Genomic DNA, 25134 nt, shown 5'->3' with positions numbered 1-25134 from the left:
CGGCTGCCTCGAAGCGAGCATGGAATAGGTTAAACTTGTCTGGGAGGGAGGCTTAGGTGGGCACAGCACAGCTGGATTTGCCTTTGTATTCTGTGATAGTCTGTAGTCCTTGCCAAATGCAATGCAAGTCTGAGTTGTGGAACATAAATTCAAGTTTGGGTCTGTATTGTCTTTTTGCATCTCTAATGGATTTGCAGAGTTCATACCTGCTTGCCTTATATGCGTCGCGTGCCAGAGTCATCAGGGTTTGTTCTGCTGACATGAATGCTGCAGTACTGGCTTTCAGCATTGTACGGATATCTCCATTAATCCAGGGTTGTTGGTTGGGGTATGTCCGGATTGTTATTGTGGGTACATCGTCAACACATTTCCTAATGAAGCCTGTGACTGATGATGTGTATTCCACATGAAGGGTTAATACGATGGCTGCCATTTTGGTTGCAGAAAGCTGATGAATTGTTCAGGAGTCGCTTGGGAAATTATTCGAGATTCACATGCTGTAATATGTTGGGGATTTTTTTGAGTGGAATCGAACAAACTTGAGTAGAACCGATTTGAGGATTCAAGTATTTTTTGAGGAATTTATAGATTTTTTTATTTTATAAAGGTTGTTGTAGTTTCGTAAAATAAAAACTTAAACTAACCCAAATGAAACAGAAATTAGAAACTTTGCCTCCTACACTAATTAGAAACTTTGCCTCCTACACTAACTGAAATAAAATAAATACCATGTTCAATTATTGAGCTAGCTAAAATCAGCTTGTTTGAACAGACTGACCAGATACATTTAAATGACATGATCTTGAATTTATTCTGAAATCTGAATGGTGAAAATATAAATATATTCAAATGAAAAAAAAAAGTGATTAAGGTTACTGTATGTCAACTACAGCCCATTAAAATGGTAAAGGGTCCATTTGGCTCCATTTACACAGGCAACCAATTCTGATCTTTTACCCAATTATTGGCAAAAGAGCTGATCTGATTGGTCAGAAGACCAATTAGTGGAAAAGATTATCAGAATTGGGCTGCCTGTGTAGATGCAGCCATAGGGACCCATTTTGTAGCCCACATGGGTTTGTCCATGTCTGGCCCACAAGGTTAACCCAACTAGGTACCAGCTAAGATGACCATAAAGACCAAAATGTTGCACTAGATCAGTAGCCTAAATACGTAATGTTTTTCTTTTCACAGCTACCTATGAACAGGCTCGGATCAAACTTAAAAAGGTAGAGGAGATTTCTGATCTGCAGACGGACTCAGACATGGATGAAGAAGAGTCGACCTGACAGTAGTAACAGCGATAGCAGTACTACCCGAGGGGGCTGATTTCCCTATGAATACTGTCCAGGATGTGGAGGCGATGGAGCAAAATGTACTCGACACAGCTTTCCTGAATGGAAAAAACACCTTATAGTATTTAGTTAATTACACTGTTAATACAATCCCCAAAGTTGTGCATGTTAGCAATCAAGTTTGCAAGGTAATTTTTGTTTGGGATTCTTGTGGTCAATTTGCAATGTACAAATGATTTATAACCATGTTCCTGCCCCCGACCATCCGCTCAAGGAATATATATATATATATATTTTTTAAGTAATTAAAAAAAAAAAATCGGCCCTCGGCTGAATGTAATTGGGGACCCCTGATGTAGGCGAACACAGTCAGGGTACCAGGCTGTTTAGCTATCATTCCACTCCTTGTCATGCTAAACATCTTATCGTATCTTTGGCATATGACACAGAGTACAAGAAGTGGAATGTGTGAAGGTAAACAGACTGGTACCTCAGCCACACCACAGCACACAAACTGTAGCATAATAGTCAAGGTATTCACACATTTAACACAAACTGTAACAGCTGAGTTATAAATTAAAGTTTATTACTTTAAAAAGGCAGGTATTTAAACCACAAAGGCAATAACTATGACTTGTGTCGGGCTCATAACACTCAATGGCACACATAATTGATCATCACTCCCACATCCCTGGACAACACATGACTAATATAAAATAGTTCATATTACATATATAGAACCAATGCTTTAAACACATCTTAACACCCTATTAGTTGCACATTTTTGACCACTAGCAGCATAATCAAGACAATACAAGGCATAGGCTGGGTTTAGCACCACACACACACACACACAGAGAGAGAGAGAGAGATCACGAGCACAACTGATTGCCGGTGGATATATGGAAACGTATACCACCAAGATGAAAACTTGCATGTCTTCAAACAGCACGGAATATACGAGGAAACTTTAACTGTTAAACATACATTTTATGAAAATAAATGTTTTGTTAGATAGGTGTGAGACATTGTATTCATAAATATAATATAGATTAGGGTTGTATGAATTAAGAATAGATGTTTGTACATTTTCATTCTTTCATAAGAAAATACCACAAATTATAGAATTGGAATTGGCCATTTTGAGAATCCCTTTGGGAGAGACTTCTTTTTTTAAAACACTAAAACAAAATGTATATTGAGCATGTGTGTGAGGTACATGTATATTAGAGGTATGGCTTCACCTTCTGCTCAAACTACAAAAAGAAAAACGAAACAAAGGAAAACTGGCTTGGCAGTTGTCCTCACCTTTATGGCTTTAGTATAAAAAATAGAAATGGCATTCATGGAAAAAAACTTGACGAAAACCTTGTAATGGACGTATCATGACTCATGAGGCAGTATTCCACTAACCTATGTTCAAAATCCCAATGTGTTTGGCATTGAATAAGAAGTTAAAAGCTAACTGCTTAAAATGCTGTTTGAAACCTTTGGACAGTCACGTGTCATTGGTGCATAGGGAAGAGCATCAAGGACAAGCACCCCAGCAACCACAGAAATGTTTAAAATGTGTAACGTTGCAAAACTGTTCAGTAACTTCAATGTAACTAGCATGTCTCCTATGAGGTAAGCTCAGAGGCCGTCACACTCTAGCAGTATTAGTATATTTAACAGACAAACCCATGGACAAATCCCTCGGTTGACCCATGTTTCGGAAGGTACATTTTCTGTAAACGTTCTTCACTAGAAATCCACTATGACCAATTAAGCATTTTAAATAAAAATGGAGGCATACAAATAATAACATAACGTAACACTGATAACTTGAAATTAGCCATAATAACATTTTCAAATATCCAAGAGGGAAGTTAGTCTTTGGGTTAAAAATCAGTTGCTGTTTTCTTTGGTTGTCACAGTGACGAGTTGTTTGGCAGCCTTGGCAATGTCGTAGGCGCACTGGATGACCTGCTGCGTGACCAGCTGCATGTCGGAGGGGCAAGGGTCATGGGACGTGGCCTTCTGGCACTCCCCCTGGAGCCGGCTGGCACTGGAGGTGAGCAGCCGCAGGGACCCTCGCACTGTGTCAGAGTACGGCCTCTGAGGAGGAGGTAGGGAGGGGTCACATACTGTTGGCAAAACATAGGCAATAAACGGCCCTCAACACTAGAGTAATGGGCGGATTTACTGCCGTTGTGTGCGTGTTAAATGATCTCCACCCTGAAGAAAAGAGCGCAACATCTAACAGAACAACAGCTGCAAGACATTTATTTCCCATCCATGTTTACCAAACAAACAACCCTCACTGGCTCTTGCACACAAAGGAGGAGTCTCTGTTGTTGAGGTCACCCCAGCTTACCTTAGGAAACAGAGTGGCCATCTCCCTCACAGCCACATGGATCCTTTCTGAGCATGGTACAAAGCTGAGGGGGAGGAGAAACAAAACGTCAAGTAAGGGAGTGATCCTTTTTCCAACATAGATGTTAGTAGAAAACTCCGGGCCCAGTTTTTTTTCTCAATAACATTGTTAAACAAATATGTAGAATACTTAGGAATGTTTACAGAAGCTTGCTAAGCCCTTGACCCCCTTACTATATGAAACACCTCTCAAAATAGCAAAGTCAGCCAGTGATATCCTGGTGGAGGTTTATTTGTGGACAAGTGAGAGAATGAGAAGCCCTGGCTAATGGCAGTCAAAATAGAGAATATACTGAATAGTAAGTGTGTTCATTAATAGCAAGCATGTGCTCCATTTGAGTAAATTGAACACATGTCCTGTATTATTCCATAGACAACATAATGTAGTGGAGGCTGTTAAGCCATGACAATATCAACAATGAATGACAAAACACATGGCTTAAAAATCAGATCATGAAATACATCATAACTTTCCACCGTTTCAAATCAATAACAATGCCTCCGTTATAACCCAGTAGCTACGTGACTGAGAGGACGCATACAAATTGGCAGGTGTTCTTTGGTCACCAGCTGGAGTGAGGTTTGGTACACAAGCACAAAAGCTAAGCAAATACCACACAGCTTTAGTCAAAGGGGGGCCAATAGTGAGGGTTTGTGTTAAAGACAACAAAATCAAGTGGACTGTATAAACACTGAATGAATGCCAGTGTGAAAATGTCTCTGTATTTAATAAAAAAAACATAGAAAATAAATCCAAGATTGAGCACAAATATTAACCAAACACAGACAAATACAGATAAGGATAGCCTGTGTGTTGACATGTAAAAGCCCTGTAGGCCTGTATTTGGCATTCCATAAGGGAATCTTTGTTTTCTGCCAGCTGCGTTTGACACAAGCCCTGTCCCTCAGCACACAGACAGAGGAGACAGTGACAGTGCCTGGGAGACAGGGACAGAGGCCAGAGTACCAGGAGCCAGGGGGGGTCTCTTCAGCACTCTCAGAGCAGGGCAGCAGGGTAGAGAGACAGCCCTGTCAGAGCAGGGCATCAGGCTGTAGAGACAGGCACGTCCGCGGCCACCCCCCTCACAGCAGGGCAGCAGGCCAGAGAAGCAACCTAGACTGCCTGGCCTGGAGCTAGCCCACACCGTGAGGAAGGGAGTCAGACAGACAGGAAAACACAGGGAGGGGAGGACAGAGTGGGAATACAGGATAGTGAAAACAGAACACAGGAGAACAGAAAGATAGAAAAACAAGATACATCCTCTAAAAAACAATGACTGTAGTAGGTTGAAGGACAGGTGCTGGAAGGTTGGATGAAGGATCAATATATAGACAGCATCATGTCCTATATTTTGAACTGTAAAGGCAAGTTCCACATGAACACACAACCTTTTAGTCAACAGACCTTTTCTCTAACTGCTGATTGGTGTTTTCTGTGTTCTTATGACCCCTGACCTTACCTCTCATGTTTGTTCTCCTGTGCGGCCCTCAGCAGCTCCTGGATGTTCTTGGTGATCTGCTCTGTCTTACAGATGACGTCCTCGGTGAAGGGTAGGGTGGAGTCAGCCTCAGTCTCATCCTCCCCCTGATCTGATGCACTGCCGTCCCCCAGCCAACTGCTGTTCCTGCCCAGACTGCATGGGGAGAGGAGAGGTTACAGGCTTAGGATTTCCCTCACTTGTAGATCGCTTTGTATAGGATTGACTGCCACATGATTAAGTTCCTACATTTCACATAGTGTATATTTCTCAAATATACAATATTTTTCTACTATAGAGATTTGAATGAAAAGTCGTACCCGGACTCCTCCAGTCCGGAGTGGTTTGGTGTGTTGTCATAGTCACTCTCCAGCATGCTCTGTCCCTCTAGGCTGCAACCCTACAATGGGAGGAATGATACAGTAAGCTTCCAGACAACCGTTGAATCTGGAGAGAGCATCTGAACAGCAGTACGGACATGTTACAGAGGTCTGAACGTGCTTGATGAAGCATACGTGTCAGAATCATGCTCTCTGAACCTAAAAAGCCATTTCATATTAAACAGACCTCAATTGGTTTCAAAGCAGAAAGTAAAAAGAGGTAGGAAGTTTGAAACCAGGGACCAGCTCCATGTGACATTAAGCAGTAGGTACAGCAGTGGGTGCTGTTAGTGCAAGCTTAAGATCAAGACATTCTGCTGTACGGGTAAAGGCTTCAGTACAGATGGTTCTCTACCAGTATGGCTGGTAAATAATACTGTTCACACTACCATGAACCATATATCAATTTGTATTCCTTGTCTGTTTCAACACCACTATAGCCTTCTGACAGGATGCATGTTTTGGAAACATACCGTACATGTAATGCTTTGGGGCCTTTGAAAACACACGGATGGCAAACACCCATGTTTAGCGCTGGCATATAAAAAAATAACGTTTTTCAGGTACTCTACACAGCAGTGCTGGCTGGGGGAACAAAGGTCAATGAAGAACAGCAGCATGGTGGTGTATGCAGCCAGACAGCCAGGCGATGCTGAGAGGAGATGCAGTGAGGTACAGGAGCAGTTAAAGGACAGAGGTATAGGAGGATAGGAACAGTAGTGGACAAGCAGAGGAGATAGTCCACCCCTTCCCCTGGGGCTGCTGCCCCCACCCTCCCTTGAGGGGAGATTCGGTACTTAACCCTTCGAGCTCTTTCATCCCGCGACCAGGACAGGGAGGAGGGGAAGGTAGGGAGGGAGGATGAGGCGGTCCCCAAAGGACCCCTCCCAATCTAGAAAGGGGTCAAATCAAGTTTACACAAAGGGAGTTGACTATATTCTAGAGGAGGATGGGGGGGGAGATAAATGCACAAACAAAAACTGAATTACCGCAGACCAAAACTGCTGACAGCACCGGTCCACTGTGACTGCCATAGAACAGTCCAGGAGGGAGCGGTGTGAGTGGTCTCTGTACTTACGTTTGTAGGGAGGGGCTGTATGGCGAGGCCGTCGTCACGGCGAGGAGGGTCACCCCTGTGGGGGTACTGCCTCATGCCCGAGCCTGTCTCGTACATGGACATGGGGCGTCCTCCGTGGACAGGGGGGTGGCCAGAGGGGTCCGGAGGGTGCTGCGAGCCCCTGGGGGCCTGCCATTGCAGGGATGAGTTCTCAGTCTGCAGGGAGTTCAGCTGGAGGGGACAACAGTTCAGAACATCAGCTTTATTTCTGTGTAATAACTTAAATATGGGCCTATGGGTGAAACCTAGGGTGACCATAACATGGAGGATGTGATAGTATCAGTGCAGGTTTAGATAGAGACAAATCTCTCCATCCAGACTGTAAAAAAGGGAACCCATCTCGGTAGAAAAAGGGAACCCATGGCCAGAGAGCACAGCTGCACTTCCACTAGTGCTGCCCCCCGACTACAAAAAAAATCTTGGTCGACCTAGATTCGTCTGTTCTTTCGACCAATCGATTGGTTGAACCTTTTCCTTATAAAAGACACACCCACCACATGTTTTAATAAAATCAACTATATGTAGGCTACTGAGCTTTTCTAATGCTTTAACCACACTGTGATTAAATAATTAAGACACAGATGACTGAAGAGAGCCAGGCCATCCTCCAGCTGCTGCTGGCCTTCGCAGATTCTGCCATGAAGCTCCTGAAGTTGCCAGTGGATAACTGGTGTAGCCTGAGGTTGTCCATTTGGAGTGCCAATTTATCTTACCATTTCTACCAATCTGAATGCCAGTAATGATTTTCATATGCACATTTTCATGGAGCAGTTTAATTTAATTTATAATAAAGTCTTCGTATCTCAAAATCATTATGTGGTTAATCAAAATTCTAAAAGTCACGGTACCCCCCTGTATATAGTCTCGCTATTGTTATTTTACTGCTGCTCTTTAATTACTTGTTACTTTTATTTCTTATCCTTATTTTTTTTTAACTGCATTGTTGGTTAGGGGCTCGTAAGTAAGCATTTCACTGTAAGGTCTACACCGGTTGTATTCAGCGCATGTGACTAATACAATTTGATTTGATTTTGAACTTGTATTGCCATTGCCAACTATGTAAAAATACCCTCCATGAAGCCAACAAAAAAAAACATAGCAGCCTGCAGGTAGAAAATACCCTGATTAAAATATCCTATAAAAGCACACTGGCTAAGCATGGCCTGTATGCAAGGAACTTGAAACAGTGTATCAACTATTAACTTGGGTCTGGCCTGAAGCTAGCACGAGCAACATTGTATAAAATATACTGGGTCCTTAGAGCTTCCCACGCCAGTGAGTGCCGGACAGACATAGATGAAGGCTATTTGCACAAGGGATAACAAGTAATCAGTCAGGCCTCTTTTATGACGTTTCCACGGGATCAGAGCATGACATTTTTTTCCCCTTTCACGCCGAGTGGTTATCGAAAGAGAGCTGGAAAGGTTGTTCAAATAGGCTACGTTGAGGAACTATTGTCATTCTCAATGGATGTAAAAATAGACTTAATTTGCTTGCTGTTTGAGGTGAAGAAAAAATTACTTAGAGAAACTCCAGTGATGGTGAGTTAAGACAATCAGATCCGCAAATGGGCACATTTATAGGCCTACATTTGCACGCAGGTTAGGTAGCCTATGCATAATCAGGTGCGCGTCCTTACTCAACATTGACAAGCGCGCTACAAACAAAATACAATTAATAACTTGACAACACGTAAATGGAATGAAATGAACCAAAACTTGGTTAATTAACTTGGTTAACTTGGTTAAGTGTAGCCTAGCTTGAGCGGTCCGCAAACAACGTGTCCACTCCGACAATGAGAACGGTAAAATACTGTTATAATAATAATATTGAACGCATTAAAAAAAAAGTACTGTAACCAAACAAACATTGTAGATTACAAAGTATGGGAATTAAATGATAAATGTACTTCTGGTGAGCCATCCCCATGGCCTCCACAATGGATTAGTCCACTGAGACAGGCGTGAATCTGACAGGTGTCTCTCGTGCCATAATATATATATATATATATATATATATATACACACAGTGCCAGTCAAAAGTCAGGGGACTGCTAGAGGCATCACTACAGACCCTGGTTCGATTCCAGGCTGTATCACAACCGGCCGTGATTGGGAGGCCCATAGGGCGGAACACAATTGTCTCAGCGCCATCCGGGTTAAGGTTTGGCCGTCATCAAGCACCACTCCGCGCTGCTTCTTAACACACTGCTCGCTTAACCCATAAGTCAGCCGTACAAATGTGTCGGAGGAAACACTGTTCAATTGACGACCGTAGTCAGCTTGCAGGCGCCCGACCCGCCACGAGTTGCTAGAGCGCGATGAGCCAAGGAAGCCCCCCGGCCAAACCCTCCCCTAACCCGGAAGTAGAGCAAGGTGTTTGCAACGCCAGGGTTGTGGGTTCGATTCCCACGGGGGGCCAGCACAGAAAAAAAATGTATGAAATGTATGCATTCACTACTGTAAGTCGCTCTGGATAAGAGCGTCTGCTAAATGACTAAAATGTAAATGTAAATGTAATTTTAAATAAGAATGTTCTTAACTGACTTACCTAGTTAAACAAAGGTTCAATAAAAATATTAAAAGCTGACACACCCTACTCATTCAAGGGTTTTTCTTTATTTTTACTATTTTCTACATTGTAGAATAATAGTGAAGACATCACAACTATTAAATAACACATATGGAATCATGTAGTAACCAAAAAAGTGTTAAACAAATCAAAAATATTTTACATTCTTCAAAGTTGCCACCATCTGCCTTAATGACAGCTTTACACAAGCTTGGCATTCTCTCAACCAGCTTCAACTGGAATGCTTTTCCAACAGTCTTGGAGTTCCCACATATGCTGAGCACTTGTTGGCTGCTTTTCCTTCACTCTGCGGTCCAACTCATCCCAAACCATCTCAATTGGGTTGAGGTCGGGTGATTGTGGAGGCCAGGTCATCTGATGCAGCACTCCATCACTCTCCTTTTCAACAGGACAATGACCCAAAACACACCACCAGGCTGTGTAAGGGCTATTCTGGTTAGAGCCAGTTTGCGCTGTTCTGTGAAGGAAGTAGTACACAGCGTTGTACGAGATCTTCAGTTTCTTTGCAATTTCTCGCATGGAATAGCCTTCATTTCTCAGAACAAGAATAGACTGATGCGTTTGAGGAGAAAGTTCTTTGCTTCTGGCCATTTTGAGCCTGTAATCAAACCCACAAATGCTGATGCTTCAGATACTCAACTAGTCTAAAGACGGACAGTTTTATTGCTCCTTTAATCAGCACAACAGTTTTCAGCTGTGCTAACATAATTGCAAAAGGGTTTTCTAATGATCAATTTGCCTTTTAAAATGATAAACTTGGATTAGCTAACACAACGTGCCATTGTGGTTGCTGATAATGGGCCTATGTAGATATTCCATTAAAAAAAACTGACATTCCCAGCTACAACAGTCATTTACAATGTCTACACTGTATTTCTGATCAATTTGATGTTATTTTAATGGACCAAAAAATTAGCTTTTCTTTCAAAAACAAGGACATTTCTAAGTGACCCCAAACTTTACAGTTGAAGTCGGAAGTTCACATACACTTAGGTTGTAGTCATTAAAACTTGGATTAGAATCTGAATTTGTCCCCACCCAAGCACATCCAGTTCCAAAATGCTGTAAAACAGGACGCCCACTCTCTCTTTCTCTATCCTCTTCCTCGAGAGAGAGAGAGCGAGGAAGAGCACAGAGAGTGAGCGAGGAAGAGCACAGAGAGCGAGAGAGAACTGCTCCCTTTTTGTTTTGGTCCTGCTCATGTTTCTCATGTTGTCAGTGCAAAAAAGGGCAACCTGTTTTACAGCATTTTGGAACTGGATGTGCTTGGGTGGGGACAAATTCAGATATATTATATATATATATATATATATATATGGTCCAAAAATAGTCCAAATAAAGAAAAACCCTGGAATGAGTAGGTGTCCAAACTTTTGGCTGGTACTTTATCTATATATATATATATATATATATATATATATATATATATATATATATATATATATATATATATATATATATATATATATATATATATATATATATATATATATATATATATATATATATATATATATATATATATATATATATATATATATATATATAGTACCAGCCAAAAGTTTGGACACCTACTCATTCCAGGGTTTCTCTTTATTTGGACTATTTTCTATATTGTAGAATAATAGTGCTCAAGTCATAAACAATCACTTGGCTCTGTCATATCCTCACATGGTCTCTCCTATCATTGCTATGCAGACGACACACAATTAATCTTCTCCTTTCCCCCTTCTGATAACCAGGCGGCGAATCGCATCTCTGCATGTCTGTCAGACATATCAGTGTGGATGACGGATCACCAGCTCAAGCTGAACCTCGGCAAGACAGAGCTGCTCTCCCTCCCGGGGAAGGACTGCCCGTTCCATGATCTCGCCATCACGGTTGACAACTCCCTTGTGTCCTCCTCCCAGAGTGCTAAGAACCTTGGCGTGATCCTGGACAACACCCTGTCGTTCTCCACTAACATCAAGGCGGTGACCCGATCCTGTAGGTTCATGCTCTACAACATTCGCAGAGTACGACCCTGCCTCACACAGGAAGCGGCGCAGGTCCTAATCCAGGCACTTGTCATCTCCCGTCTGGATTACTGCAACTCGCTGTTGGCTGGGCTCCCTGCCTGTGCCATTAAACCCCTACAACTCATCCAGAACGCCGCAGCCCGTCTGGTGTTCAACCTTCCCAAGTTCTCTCACGTCACCCCGCTCCTCCGCTCTCTCCACTGGCTTCCAGTTGAAGCTCGCATCCGCTACAAGACCATGGTGATTGCCTACGGAGCTGTGAAGGGAACGGCACCTCCATACCTTCAGGCTCTGATCAGGCCCTACACCCAAACAAGGGCACTGCGTTCATCCACCTCTGGCCTGCTGGCCCCCCTACCTCTGAGGAAGCACAGTTCCCGCTCAGCCCAGTCAAAACTGTTCGCTGCTCTGGCACCCCAATGGTGGAACAAGCTCCCTCACGACGCCAGGACAGCGGAGTCAATCACCACCTTCCGGAGACACCTGAAACCCCACTTCTTTAAGGAATACCTAGGATAGGATAAAGTAATCCTTCTAACCCCCCCCCCCTTAAAAGATTTAGATGCACTATTGTAAAGTGGTTGTTCCACTGGATATCATAAGGTGAATGCACCAATTTGTAAGTCGCTCTGGATAAGAGCGTCTGCTAAATGACTTAAATGTAAATGTAAATAAACATACCTTGCTCTGCATCATCCGGATCTCCTCACTCAGGTGACAGTTGACCTTGAGCAGCTGCTGTATCTTGGCCTCGGAGGCCGTGAGGGCGCTCTTCACCTCCATGAACTCCTGTACTGTGATGGGTCCATCAGACAGGTCAGACGACTCCGAGCTCTGCAGCACGGGGAAGGAGAATGGAACAGTAATGTTAATGGTAATGAAAAACTATATTAAAAAAACTACAAATATGGTGATACCTTGGTCCTGTCATGTTTCCTATTCTTGCCAGAGGCGGGTTCCCGCTCTGGATCTTCATCTGACGCCACACTGTCATAATCTGGTTGGTCTTCATTGTCCTGGTTATCACTCCCATGATGGCTGCCGATTCCCTTCAGGATGAGCTCTATGTCCTCTGAGGAGAGAGAGCAACAGTCAGGTGAGTGGACCACGCAACAACCATGCCCTAGTGGGTACAGTAATGAGCTTTGTTCTAATCAGGTGCTGGATCAAATCATAAAGACCCCCTTTTGAATAAATGTAGCTTCAGATTACGGTACTATACCTCTGGGACTTTCACAGGAGTTCCCCCGTTGCCGACGTTTGGCATCAGTTAAAATATCAATGACGAGTGTTGCAAATTCATGTGCATTGAACCTTGCTAGCTTCTGTCTGCCCTGCAAAACAAATGACCACAAGACACAACATTATGAAGCAGCAGTGCTGAAAGTGTAGGCTCTTCAATCAAATGCATAACATTTACCTAAAGGCTTGGGAAAGAGACCAACCAAATTTGATTTAACCTGTTAGGGCTAGGGGGCAGTATTGACACGGCTGGATAAAAAACATACCCGATTTAATCTGGTTACCACTCCTACCCAGTAACTAGAATATGCATATACTTATTACATATGGATAGAAAACACCCTAAAGTTTCTAAAACTGTTTGAATGGTGTCTGTGAGTATAACAGAACTCAAATGGCAGGTCAAAACCTGAGAGATTCCTTTACAAGAAGTGGCCTGTCTGACCATTTCTTGAACTTCTTTTCCATCTCTATCTTTTACTAAGGATCTCTGCTCTAACGTGACACTTCCCACGTCGTCCATAGGCGCTCAGAGCCCGGGAAAAAACAGAATGTAGTCATTCCAGCCCCAGGCTGAAACACATTATCGCCTTTCTCAAGTGGCCGATCAAGGGACACTGGGCTTATGCGCGTGACCCGACCGCCCCCGCCTTTGGGATTTTTTCCTCTGTTTGCCGAAAAGGAGATTTCCTGTCGGAATATTATCGCTTTTCTACGAGAAAAATGTCGTAAAAATTGATTTTAAACAGCGGTTGACATGCTTCGAAGTACGGTAATGGAATATTTAGAATTTTATTGTAACGAATTGCGACATGCGCGCGACACTTCTTTACTATTTCGGATAGTGTCTGGAACGCACGAACAAAACGCCGCTATTCGGATATAACGATGGATTATTTTGGACCAAACCAACATTTGTTATTGAAGTAGCAGTCCTGGGTGTGCATTCTGACGAAGACAACAAAAGGTAATCAAACTTTTATAATAGTAAATATGATTATGGTGAGTGCTAAACTTGCCGGGTGTCTAAATAGCGAGCCCGTGATGCCTGGGCTATGTACTTAGAATATTGCAAAATGTGCTTTCACCAAAAAGCTATTTTAAAATCGGACATATCGAGTGCATAGAGGAGGTCTGTATCTATAATTCTTAAAATAATTGTTATGCTTTTTGTGAACGTTTATCGTGAGTAATTTAGTAAAATGTTAGCGAATTCCCCGGAAGTTTGCGGGGGGTATGCTAGTTCTGAACGTCACATGCTAATGTAAAAAGCTGGTTTTTGATATAAATATGAACTTGATTGAACAAAACATGCATGTATTGTATAACATAATGTCCTAGGGTTGTCATCTGATGAAGATCATCAAAGGTGAGTGCTGCATTTAGCTGTCTTCTGGGTTTTGGTGACATTATATGCTGGCTTGAAAAATGGGTGTCTGATTATTTCTGGCTTGGTACTCTGCTGACATAATCTAATGTTTTGCTTTCGTTGTAAAGCCTTTTTGAAATCGGACAGTGTGGTTAGATTAACGAGAGTCTTGTCTTTAAATAGCTGTAAAATAGTCATATGTTTGAGAAATTGAAGTAATAGGATTTTTAAGGTTTTGAAAATCGCGCCACAGGCTGGCAGTGGCTGTTACGTAGGTGGGACGCAAGCGTCCCACCTAGCCCATAGAGGATAACGTTGAAAGACATTTTTAGGTGACTTGCCTGGTTCCTTGTGGATGAGTATTCGGGGTTGACAGGGAGGAAAGGCACCAAAGTTGTATCTGTTACCAGACTGCTGTGGTTCTGAGTCACGAGCCACACTGATACAGCAAAGACAGAACATAAATAAACATGATTTGTTTTGTTAAATCACACTAATAATCTATTAAAACACCTAATGATACCTTTATCAAACTCTACAAACACGTCAAATGTCAGTTCAACCTGCATCAGTTTCTCTTCTGTCCACTTCATCATAAACGTCCATGGCAAGCTCTTCAAACTGATGGTTAGTGAGCTGAAATCACAAGCCACAGTAAAATCACATCACTGGTTGTCTAAAAGGACCATAAAACCATGTTTGGAAAAAATATATACAGTCACTCACAGACTGGAGTTTTTTCTTTGCAGCTTTTGCAAATTCTGACAAATCCAGACTGCTGTAGACATAAAAATAAAATATATACAGTGCCTGTAGAAAGTATTCAGACCCCTTGACTTTAACTACATTTTGTTAGGTTACAGCCTTATTCTAAAATTAAAGTGTTTTCCCCCTCATCAATCTACACACAATATCCCATAATGACAAAGCAAAAACAGGTTTTTAGAAATTGGTCAGACGACTCGATATATATATATATATATTAGCAATTTCTAAAAACCTGTTAATATATATATATATATATAAAAATAAGAAATCACAATTACATACACCCCCAGTCAAAGGTTTGGACACATCTACTCATTCAACGTTTTTTTTCTTTCTTTTTACAAAAATAAAATATATTTCATATTTTACATTCTTCAAAGTAGCCACACTTTGCCTTGATGACAGCTTTGCACACTCTTGGCATTCTCTCAACCAGCTTCATGAGGTAGTCACCTGGAATGGTTGAAGGAGTTACCACATATGCTGAGCACTTGTTGGCTGCTTTTACTTCTGTCTGCGGTCCAAGTCATCCCAAACCATCTCAATTGGGTTGAGGTCAGATGATTGTGGAGGCCAGGTCATCTGATGCAGCACTCCATCACTCTCATTCTTGGTCAAATAGCCATTATACAGCCTGGAGGTGTGTTTTGGGTCATTGCCCTGTTGAAAAACAAATGATAGTCGCAAACCAGATGGGATGGCGTATCACTGCAGAATGCTGTGGTAGCCATGCTGGTTAAGTGTGCCTTGAATTCTAAATAAATCAGACAGGGTCATCAGCAAAGCACCCCCACACCACCTCCTCCATGCTTCACGGTGAGATCCACACATGCGGAGATCATTCGTTCACCTACTTTGTGTCTCACGAAGACACAGCGGTTGGAACCAAAAATCTCAAATTTGTACTCATCAGTCCAAAGGACAGATTTCCACCGGTCTAATGTCCATTGCTCATGTTTCTTGGCCCAAGCAAGTCTCTTCTTCTTATTGGTGTCATTTAGTAGTGGTTTCTCTGCAGCAATTCGACCATGAAGGCCTGATTCATGCAGTCTCCTCTGAACAGTTCAAGTTGAGATGAGTCTGTCTGTTGAACTCTGTGAAGATTTTATTTAGGCTGCAATCTGAGGTGCAGGTAATTGCCAATTTCTGGGGCTGGTAACTCTAATGAACTTATCCTCTGCAGCAGAGGTAACTCTCGGTCTTCCTTTCTTGTGGCGGTCCTCGTGAGAACCAGTTTAATCATAGCGCTTGATGGTTTTTGCGACTGCACTTGAAGGAACTTTCAAAGTTCTTGAAATTTTCCGGATTGACTGACCTTCATGTCTTAAAGTAATGATGGACTGTCGTTTGTCTACTTATATGAACTGTTCTTGCCATAATATGGACTTGTTTTTTTTTTACCAAATAGGGCTATCTGCTGTATACCACCCCTACCTTGTCACTACACAACTGATTGGCTCAAATACATTGAGGAAAGACATTCCAGAAATTAACAAGGTACATTGAAATGCATTCCAGATAGTACCTCATGAAGCTGCTTGAGAGAATGCCAAGTGTGCAAAGCTGTTAAGGCAAAGGGTGACTACTTTGAAGAATATCAAATATATTTGTTTAACACCTTTTGATTACTACATGTGTCATTTCATAGTTATGTTTTCACTATTATTCTACAAATGTAGAAAATAGTAAAAATAAAATAAAAACCCTGGAATGAGTAGGTGTGTCCAAACTTTTGACTGGTACTTTTGACACACACACTAGAGAGTCAGGCCCAGCCAATCAGAATGAGTTTTTCCCCACCAAAGGGCTTTTATTACAGAAAGAGATACTCCTCAGCACCCCTCCCCCTCAGACAATCCCACAGGTGAAGAAGGTCCTGGGCTGGTGTGGTTACACGCATTGTGCGGTTGTGAGGCCAGTTGGATGTCAGTTTATATAGTACATTCAAGACAAATAACTATAGACAACAGTTGACATACTTACAAATTTCTTTTCCATCAAGATATGGCAGGAAAGAGATAAACAAGGATGGTTTGATAAATGCATTACGTTTTAACGTCAGTTACTAAACCATAGGATGGATACACACAGCTGGCTAATCAGGACTTTGAGAAGAGGTTTTTGTAAAATGCCACTGAAACACCAAAATATCTGAACAGCATTGTATTCCCATTCTCCATAAGCATGCCATCATGTTGGGCTCAGTTCTTACCTGTCAGCCATTTGTGGGATTATGAAGTGTTGTCCAGTCCTATGATCTAGTAGACAAACACAGTCAGATTAAAACAACGGACATGTACATTTTAATAATTTAGCACAAATAACCAACTCATCAACAAGCTTTGATTATTTGAATCAGATGTGTAGTGCTAGGGCAAAAACCAAAATGTGCACCCAGGGGGGGCCCCAGGACCAAGTTTGGGAAACCCTGTTTAGCAGACACTCTTATCCAGAATGACTTACTGGAGGAATTACGGTTAAGTGCCTTGCTCAAGGGGAAAACATCCGATTTTTTCCACCTAGTTGGCTCAGGGATTCAAATCAGCGCCCTTTCGGTTACTGGCCCAACGCTCTTAACCGCTAGGCTACCTGCAGCCCATATCAGGGTTCAATTATTCACCATGTCCCTGTCAATGCGTCTTCTCCACTCTTACCTGGCCTTCTCCCACAGAGGTAAAATGCCAGGCGGTCTGTGAGTTCATACTGGATCTCTACCAGTCTGTCTGCCAGCTCCTGGTGGCCTGCTTGTCTGATTGGAACATGAATAAAAGGTCATGAGTCTTTTCCACATCAATATAAGTGACGGTGAGGTCAATTTATGTTTACTGTAAATGCCAACCATAGCACTGTATTTTTAGACCTCTTTACAATAAAACCCAAAGGTGGTAAAGTTGCAGTTTATTCAGTATCCGTAATCATTTACATCATTTTTCTAATATATGTAAGTACTAGGCAGCCTCATAAACCGTTTTCTGGGAAAGAGTTGTCACACCATCAGCGGTAATGGATTGCTCAAGTGCAGTACAAAAGAGTATGAAGACTGCTTTACCTTGCGTAGTCAACAGGGGTCTTACCCCCTGTGTCTAGGGCACCAGGATCCGCCCCATACACAGCCAGGAGCTCTGCCTGTGACACCTGGCATGCCTTAGCTGCTACATGCAGTGGACTGTTTCCTTTTTCCTGAAGGACAAACAGGACACACCACGCCGAATACAATGAGACACTGGACAGGCCACACCACCCCCAATACAATGAGACACTGGACAGGCCACACCACCCCCAATACAATGAGACACTGGACAGGCCACACCACCCCCAATACAATGAGACACTGGACAGGCCACACCACCCCCAATACAATGAGACACTGGACAGGCCACACCACCCCCAATACAATGAGACACTGGACAGGCCACACCACCCCCAATACAATGAGACACTGGACAGGCCACACCACCCCCAATACAATGAGACACTGGACAGGCCACACCACCCCCAATACAATGAGACACTGGACAGGCCACACCACCCCCAATACAATGAGACACTGGACAGGCCACACCACCCCCAATACAATGAGACACTGGACAGGCCACACCACCCCCAATACAATGAGACACTGGACAGGCCACACCACCCCCAATACAATGAGACACTGGACAGGCCACACCACCCCTAAAACAATGAGACACTGGACAGGCCACACCACCCCTAAAACAATGAGACACTGGACAGGCCACACCACCCCCAATACAATGAGACACTGGACAGGCCACACCACCCCCAATACAATGAGACACTGGACAGGCCACACCACCCCCAATACAATGAGACACTAGACACTGTGTGTGGGCACTGGTGCAATAGCGTGCAGGCTTTTATGTATTGATACATTTCAGGCAACTGAGTGGATTCCATGATGGCGCCGACAGAGATGGTCGCTTCGCATTCTTAGGAAGCAGCATTTTCTTCTTTTTTTTATGTATTATTTCTTACATTGTTACCCCAGGAAATCTTAAGTCTTATTACATACAGTCGGGAAGAAGTATTGGATATAAGAGCAATGTCAACTTACCAACATTACAACCAGGAATACAACTTTCCCGAAGCGGATCCTCTATTTGGACCACCACCCAGGACAATGGATCGGATCCCAGTTGGCGACCCAAAACAACAGCGCCGCAGAAGGGGCAGACGGAGCGCTCTTCTGGTCAGACTCCGTAGACGGGCACATCGCTCACCGCTCCTGAGTATACTACTCCCCAATGTCCAATCTCTTGACAACAAAGTAGACGAAATTCGAGCAAGGGTTGCCTTCCAGAGACATCAGAGATCATAACATTCTCTGTTTCACGGAAACATGGCTCACTCGGGATACGTTATCAGAGTCGGTACAGCCATCCGGTTTCTTCACGCATCGCGCCGACAGAAACAAATATCTCTCTGATAAGAAGAAGGGCGGGGGTGTATGCCTTATGATTAACGAGTCGTGGTGTGATCATAACAACATACAGGAACTCAAGTCCTTTTGTTCACCTGACCTAGAATTCCTTAACAACCAAATGCCGACCACATTATCTACCAAGAGAATTCTCTGATTATAATCACAGCCGTGTATATCCCCCCTAAGCAGACACATCGACGGCCCTGAAAGAACTTCATTGGACTCTATGTAAACTGGAAACCACATATCCTGAGGCTGCATTTATTGAAGCTGGGGATTTTAACAAAGCTAATCTGAAAACAAGGCTCCTTAAATTTTATCAGCATATCGAATGCGCGACCCGGGCTGGCAGCATTCTGGATCATTGCTACTCTAACTTCCGCGACGCATACAAAGCCCTCCCTTGCCCTCCTTTCGGCAAATCTGACCATGACTCCATTTTGTTGCTCCCAGCCGATAGACAAACTAAAACAGAAAACGCCCGTGCTCAGGTCTGTTCAACGCTGGTCCGACCAATCTGACTCCACGCTTCAAGATTGCTTCGATCACGTAGACTGGGATATGTTCCGGATAGCCTCAGACAACAACATTGATGTATACTCTGATTCGGTGAGCGAGTTTATTAACAAGTGCATCAGTGATGTTGTACCCACGGTGACTATTAAAACCTTCCCCAACCAGAAACCGTGGATTGATGGCAGCATTCGCTCAAAACTGAAAGCGTGAACCACTGCTTTTAATCATGGCAAGGCGACCGGAAACATGACCGAATACAAACAGTGTAGCTATTCCCTCCGCAAGGCAATCAAACAAGCTAAGTGTCAGTATAGAGACAAAGTAGAGTCGCAATTCAACGACTTAGACACGAGACGTGGTAAACAGGGTAAACAGTCAATCACGGACAACAAAAAGAAAACCAGCTCCGTCGCGGACACCGACGTCTTGCTCCCAGACAAACTAAACAACTTCTTTGCTCGCTTTGAGGATAATACAGTGCCACGGACACGGCCTGCTACCAAAACATGAGGGCTCTCCTTCACCGCAGCCAACGTGAGTTAAACATTTGAACGTGTTAACCCACGCAAAGCTGCCGGCCCTGATGGCATCTCTAGCCGCATCCTCAGAGCATGCGCAGACCAGCTGGCTGGTGTGTTTACGGACATATTCAATCAATCCCTATCCCAGTCTGCTGTTCCCACATGCTTCAAGAGGGCCACCATTGTTCCTGTTCCCAAGAAAGCTAAGGTAACGGAGCTAAACAACTATCGCCCCGTAGCACTCACTTCCATCATCATGAAGTGCTTTGAGAGACTAGTCAAGGATCATATCACCTCCACCCTACCTGACACCCTAGACCCACTCCAATTTGCTTACTGTCCCAATAGGTCCACAGACGATGCAATCACACTGCCCTAACCCATCTGGACAAGAGGAATACCTATGTAAGAATGCTGTTCATCAAATACAGCTCAGCATTTAACACCATAGTACCCTCCAAACTCGTCATTAAGCTCGAGACCCTGGGTCTCGACCCCGCCCTGTGCAACTGGGTCCTGGACTTTGACGGGCCGCCTGCAGGTGGTGAGGGTAGGAAACAACATCTCCACCCCGCTGATCCTCAACATTGGGGCCCCAATGCATTTTCAGCCCTCTCCTGTACTCCTTGTTCACCCATGACTGCATGGCCATGCACACCTTCAACTCAATCATCACGTTTGCAGACGACACTACAGTGATTACCAACAACGACGAGGCGGCCTACAGGGCCCTCGGAGTGTGGTGTCAGGAAAATAACCTCACACTCAACGTCAACAAAACAAAGGTGATGATTGTGGACTTCTGGAAAAAGCACAGGGAGCACCCCCCTATCCACATCGACAGGACAGTAGTGGAGAAGGTGGAAAGTTTTAAGTTCCTCGGCGTACACATCACGGACAAACTGAAGTGGTCCACCCACACAGACAGTGTGGTGAAGAAGGCGCAACAGCGCCTCTTCAACCTCAGGAGGCTGAAAAAATTGGCTTGTCACCGAAAACACTCACAAACCTTTACATATGCACAATCGAGAGCATCCTGTCGGGCTGTATCACCGCCTGGTATGGCAACTGCTCCGCCCACAACAGTAAGGCTCTTCAAAGGGTAGTGAGGTCTGCACAACGCATCACCGGGGGCAAACTACCTGCCCTCCAGGACACCTACACCACCCGATGTCACAGGAAGGCCAAAAAGATCATCAAGAACAACAACCACCCGAGCCACTGCCTGTTCACCCCGCTATCATCCAGAAGGTGAGGTCAGTACAGGTGCATCAAAGCTGGGACAGCTTCGATCTCAAGGCCATCAGACTGTTAAACAGCCATCACTAACATTGAGTGGCTGCTGCCAACATATTGAGTCAAATCTCTAGCCACTTTAATAATTAAAAATTGGATGTAATAAATGTATCACTAGTCACTTTAAACAATGCCACTTTATATAATGTTTACATAGCCTACATTACTCATTTCATATGTATATACTGTACTCTATACCATCTACTGCATCTTGCCTATGCCACACGGCCTTCGCTCATCCATATATTTGTATGCACATATTCTTATTCATTCCTTTACACTTGTGTGTATAAGGTAGTTGTTGTGAAATTGTTAGATTACTTGTTAGATATTACTGCACGGTCGGAACTAGAAGCACAAGTATTTCGCTACACTCACATTAACATCTGCTAACCATGTGTATGTGACCAATACAATTTGATTTACAGACAATTTTATATATTTTTTTACATACTGGGTGGAAGAAGTTGGCCTGGGCTCCCAAAGACAACAGTCTCAGGCACGTCTCCAGGTTCCCAGTCCGAACACTGGAGTGGAGTTGCTAGAGTGTAGGCCAAAGGAGGTTTGGTTAGCTAACAGATAATAAAAAACAGTTGATAAATTGGTAAATTAATGAGCTCAATGGCAATGAAGCCTGCAATCCAGGGTGTGGTCTGGCTGCAATCTCTCACCTTACTGAGGTCCTTTGTGGTGACACTGTCATCCTCTCGACAGGGCATTCGATGGACATACGCCAGCATCTGATATTTGGCCTTGATGAATTCAGTTTTATGGGGACTGTGAAGGGAACAGAAAATCACACTTCCAAACCTCAGACTGTCCAGGCAAACCTGACCCCAATGGCATTTTAATACAACAGAGAGTCCAACAAAGTGAGAGTGATAGATCATGGTGAGATGAGATGCCCAGATTTGTCATCACATTGGTTTAAAATTATATTATATAACCTTCAACTAAAAGTTTGAAATGTGCCCCACTCACTGGACTCTGTCCTGGGGGTTGGCCTTGCGTTTCCCACTCGTGATAGACGAGGGGTCCAGAAGGCTGTGCTCCCAGATGGAGTTGGCCCCATTGCTGTACAATTTCTGAACCATCTAAAAAGGAAACAAACAATACAACCAATTGGTAAGGGAAAACAACAATTGAAGAAGTTGACTGTTCTTCAGCGTCAGTATAGCTGCTTGTGTGAGGTGCTCACCTGTAGCTGGGAGGGGGGCCATGGTGTATGGGTCAGGTGTCGGACTTGGGAACTGTGTCGGCCCAGACCCCGGTGGACGCTGCAGCACTCATCACAGATCAGCACGCCCCTGTTCACTGAGGCCCAGCACGGGCCTGGGACACACACCTTTAGACTCAATATTACCACAAAGGCTTTGAGTCCATACAAACCATTTACACTAAAAGAGTCACATCATTCTGCATGCATTCTTTTTCATGATTTCAGGCAGCTCCCTAACTACAAATGTCATACTTTTACTTTCACACAGCTAGAAACGAGATATACCCCAACTAGTTTGCAAGCTAAAGTTATAAAACAAAGACTATTGTAAAGTCGAGTTAGCGATAAACTAACTAACTAGCAACAATAACAAAGTTGAGGGCTAACAGCTGCTAACTTGCAACAGACAGCTAAGGTTAGCTGACTTCCCCATTCTTCTTGGACATTGTCATACTAGCAGCTAGTTTAGCTTGCAAGCAAAGCTATGCGTTGCTGGAACTACAAGCAATCAAACAGAATATGAATCCCTTTGAAAGTCAAAATCAAGCAAGCAAATATTAAAATAGCTTGGGTTACCATTACATACAACTGCTAACATAAACTAGCTATCATGCTATCTAAATTCCTAAGGCTAGCCAGCAATCGTTTAGCTTACCCTGAGAGCTACAATCAGCGCAGACCTCTCTGCTCCGCAGCCGCTTTGACATCCCTTTTTACTTTAGGTAGAAAACTAGTTGTTTGTATACAGAAAGTCCTTTACACACTCCGTTTCAGACAGGCACTCATGAGACAGTTTATACTACTGTACAACGACGAGGTCAGATAATTTGATGAGGAAAATGCTAACTGTCTAACGTTAGCTTATTTAGCTTCTTCTTCTTTGAGGTTTATTGGCAGACTACACTCAAAAGGTGTATTGCCGCCACCTACTGTACGGGATACTAAAAAATACCCCAAAAAACTAAATATATTTTGGATCAACAAATTCATACTAATTACCAAAAACAAAAACACTAACCAAATTCATGCTACTGTACTACCCTGAATTTCAAACAAAAACAAAAAACTGTACTCCTTCAGTCGATTAAAATTTCTATTCAGATCCCTACACAGGCTCAGGAACCTGGGAGGAAACCTCTTCATTCAGTACTCCCTGTAACATTTTGTCTGTAAAGTCCTGGGGATCCAGACATTTATTTGCCGCCTTCACAATGATGTCTAGCTTCTTTGATTTGTTATTAGTTTGACTAGTGCAATTTGGCACTTGCGCTATAAACGCAACAAAGTCCACCTTTTTCACTTTTAGTGTGTCGGGAACCTTCTCCTGCATGGCATTCACTGTAGACTGTGGGACATCCACTACCATCTCCTTTCTACTGACTCCTTCAGCTATGTTCACTGCCTACACATAGGAGACCTGCTGGATTGCCCTGAACCTAGCTACTGTGACCTCCATCCTTACAGCGCACTCCGGGATCTCGGGAACGTGATTCCCATCACAATTACACCATGCCTCATCTGACTCTTCAACTACAACATATTTACTGCTTTGACAAACACTTGCCACGTGTCCAAACTTTTTACAATTACAAGACTGCAACGGCTTCTGTACATACGGTCTCACCGCATATCTCACATACCAAAGTTTTCTATAAGTCAGGAGAACCACTTCATCAAACAACAGCAACATCGATAGGCTTAGCTCCTTCTTTCCATTTATCATTTGATTCAAGTGACATGCGTCTACCACTCCTGGAATGTTACTAATGTTAGCTACCTCATTCAGGGCACGTGGTGACCCGTCATTCAAGGCATTGAGCCCCACCTGTTTAGGTAAAAATAAATAAAAAATAATAATATATAGAGTATTTGTTGTTGTTGCCAGTTGTTGCCAGTTTTGCAGGTTATTTTGACATTAATCAGTTTGCAAACATTGTAAAAATAATAACAATTGAGTTAATTAAGCCGCACACAAACATGGTCTCTTTTTTGTTTTCTTGAGTAAGGCAGCTCCAAAATGCAGGTGTTTCAGCCTAGCTCAGTGCTTTCTGTGGCAGCCACTGGAAAATACGGCGCATAGGGGTTGGTAATGTTCTCTAGTTGCGCTGTGATTGGCTCAGTTTTCTGTCACTCATGGGGACACTACATCACCGCAAAATCTATGGGGAGAGCTTGAAAATTCTAGCCCCTTAGGTGTTGCCATAGAGTTACATTAGAAGTGCCCATCCAATAAGGCTCAAGGTCATTGGCCACAGATAAAATTAAGTCAAATCACATTATATCTACCATAGCTTTGATTGGACTGATCATGTTGATATCTTAGCTAGCAAGCTAGACAAGCAGTCATCATCATGAATCACGTCGACAGTCTACTGGCAAATCCTTTTCAAACCTTGTCATATGTCATATGGTGCTCTTCGGCCATTGGACATATACATTACACAACAAGTTAGAAAATGCAAAT

General features: G+C 43.2%; 1 protein-coding gene across 4 annotated transcripts; it reads right to left on the bottom strand.

The window, feature by feature from the left end:
- Positions 1-1860: 1860 nt before the first annotated feature.
- On the bottom strand, positions 1861-23566 carry LOC106568189 (ARF GTPase-activating protein GIT2). Of its 4 annotated transcripts, XM_082960461.1 has the most exons (21): positions 23326-23566; positions 22650-22783; positions 22433-22545; positions 22123-22228; positions 21906-21992; positions 17724-17854; positions 17329-17423; positions 16887-16932; positions 14633-14684; positions 14470-14542; positions 14248-14345; positions 12518-12629; positions 12213-12367; positions 11977-12129; positions 6647-6856; positions 6371-6460; positions 5509-5588; positions 5171-5344; positions 4678-4844; positions 3652-3715; positions 1861-3392 (listed from the first exon to the last, which is right to left on the bottom strand). In XM_082960461.1, exons 1-20 carry the CDS (start codon positions 23375-23377, stop codon positions 3678-3680), a joined length of 2166 nt encoding a protein of 721 aa, XP_082816587.1. In that variant the 5' UTR covers positions 23378-23566; the 3' UTR covers positions 1861-3392; positions 3652-3677. The 4 variants fall into 4 exon arrangements, with proteins under 4 accessions (XP_082816587.1, XP_082816588.1, XP_013993783.1 ...); XM_082960462.1 differs by lacking the exon at positions 4678-4844 and having other exon boundaries at positions 22650-22796; XM_014138308.3 differs by lacking the exon at positions 4678-4844.
- Between the last annotated feature and the right edge of the window lie 1568 nt (positions 23567-25134).

Source organism: Salmo salar, chromosome 13 (assembly GCF_965601325.2).
Source record: "Salmo salar chromosome 13, fSalSal1, whole genome shotgun sequence".
Taxonomy (NCBI): Eukaryota; Metazoa; Chordata; class Actinopteri; order Salmoniformes; family Salmonidae; genus Salmo; species Salmo salar.
The sequence above is the reverse complement of the archived record's forward strand: the minus strand, read 5'-3'. Positions and strand labels throughout refer to the sequence as shown.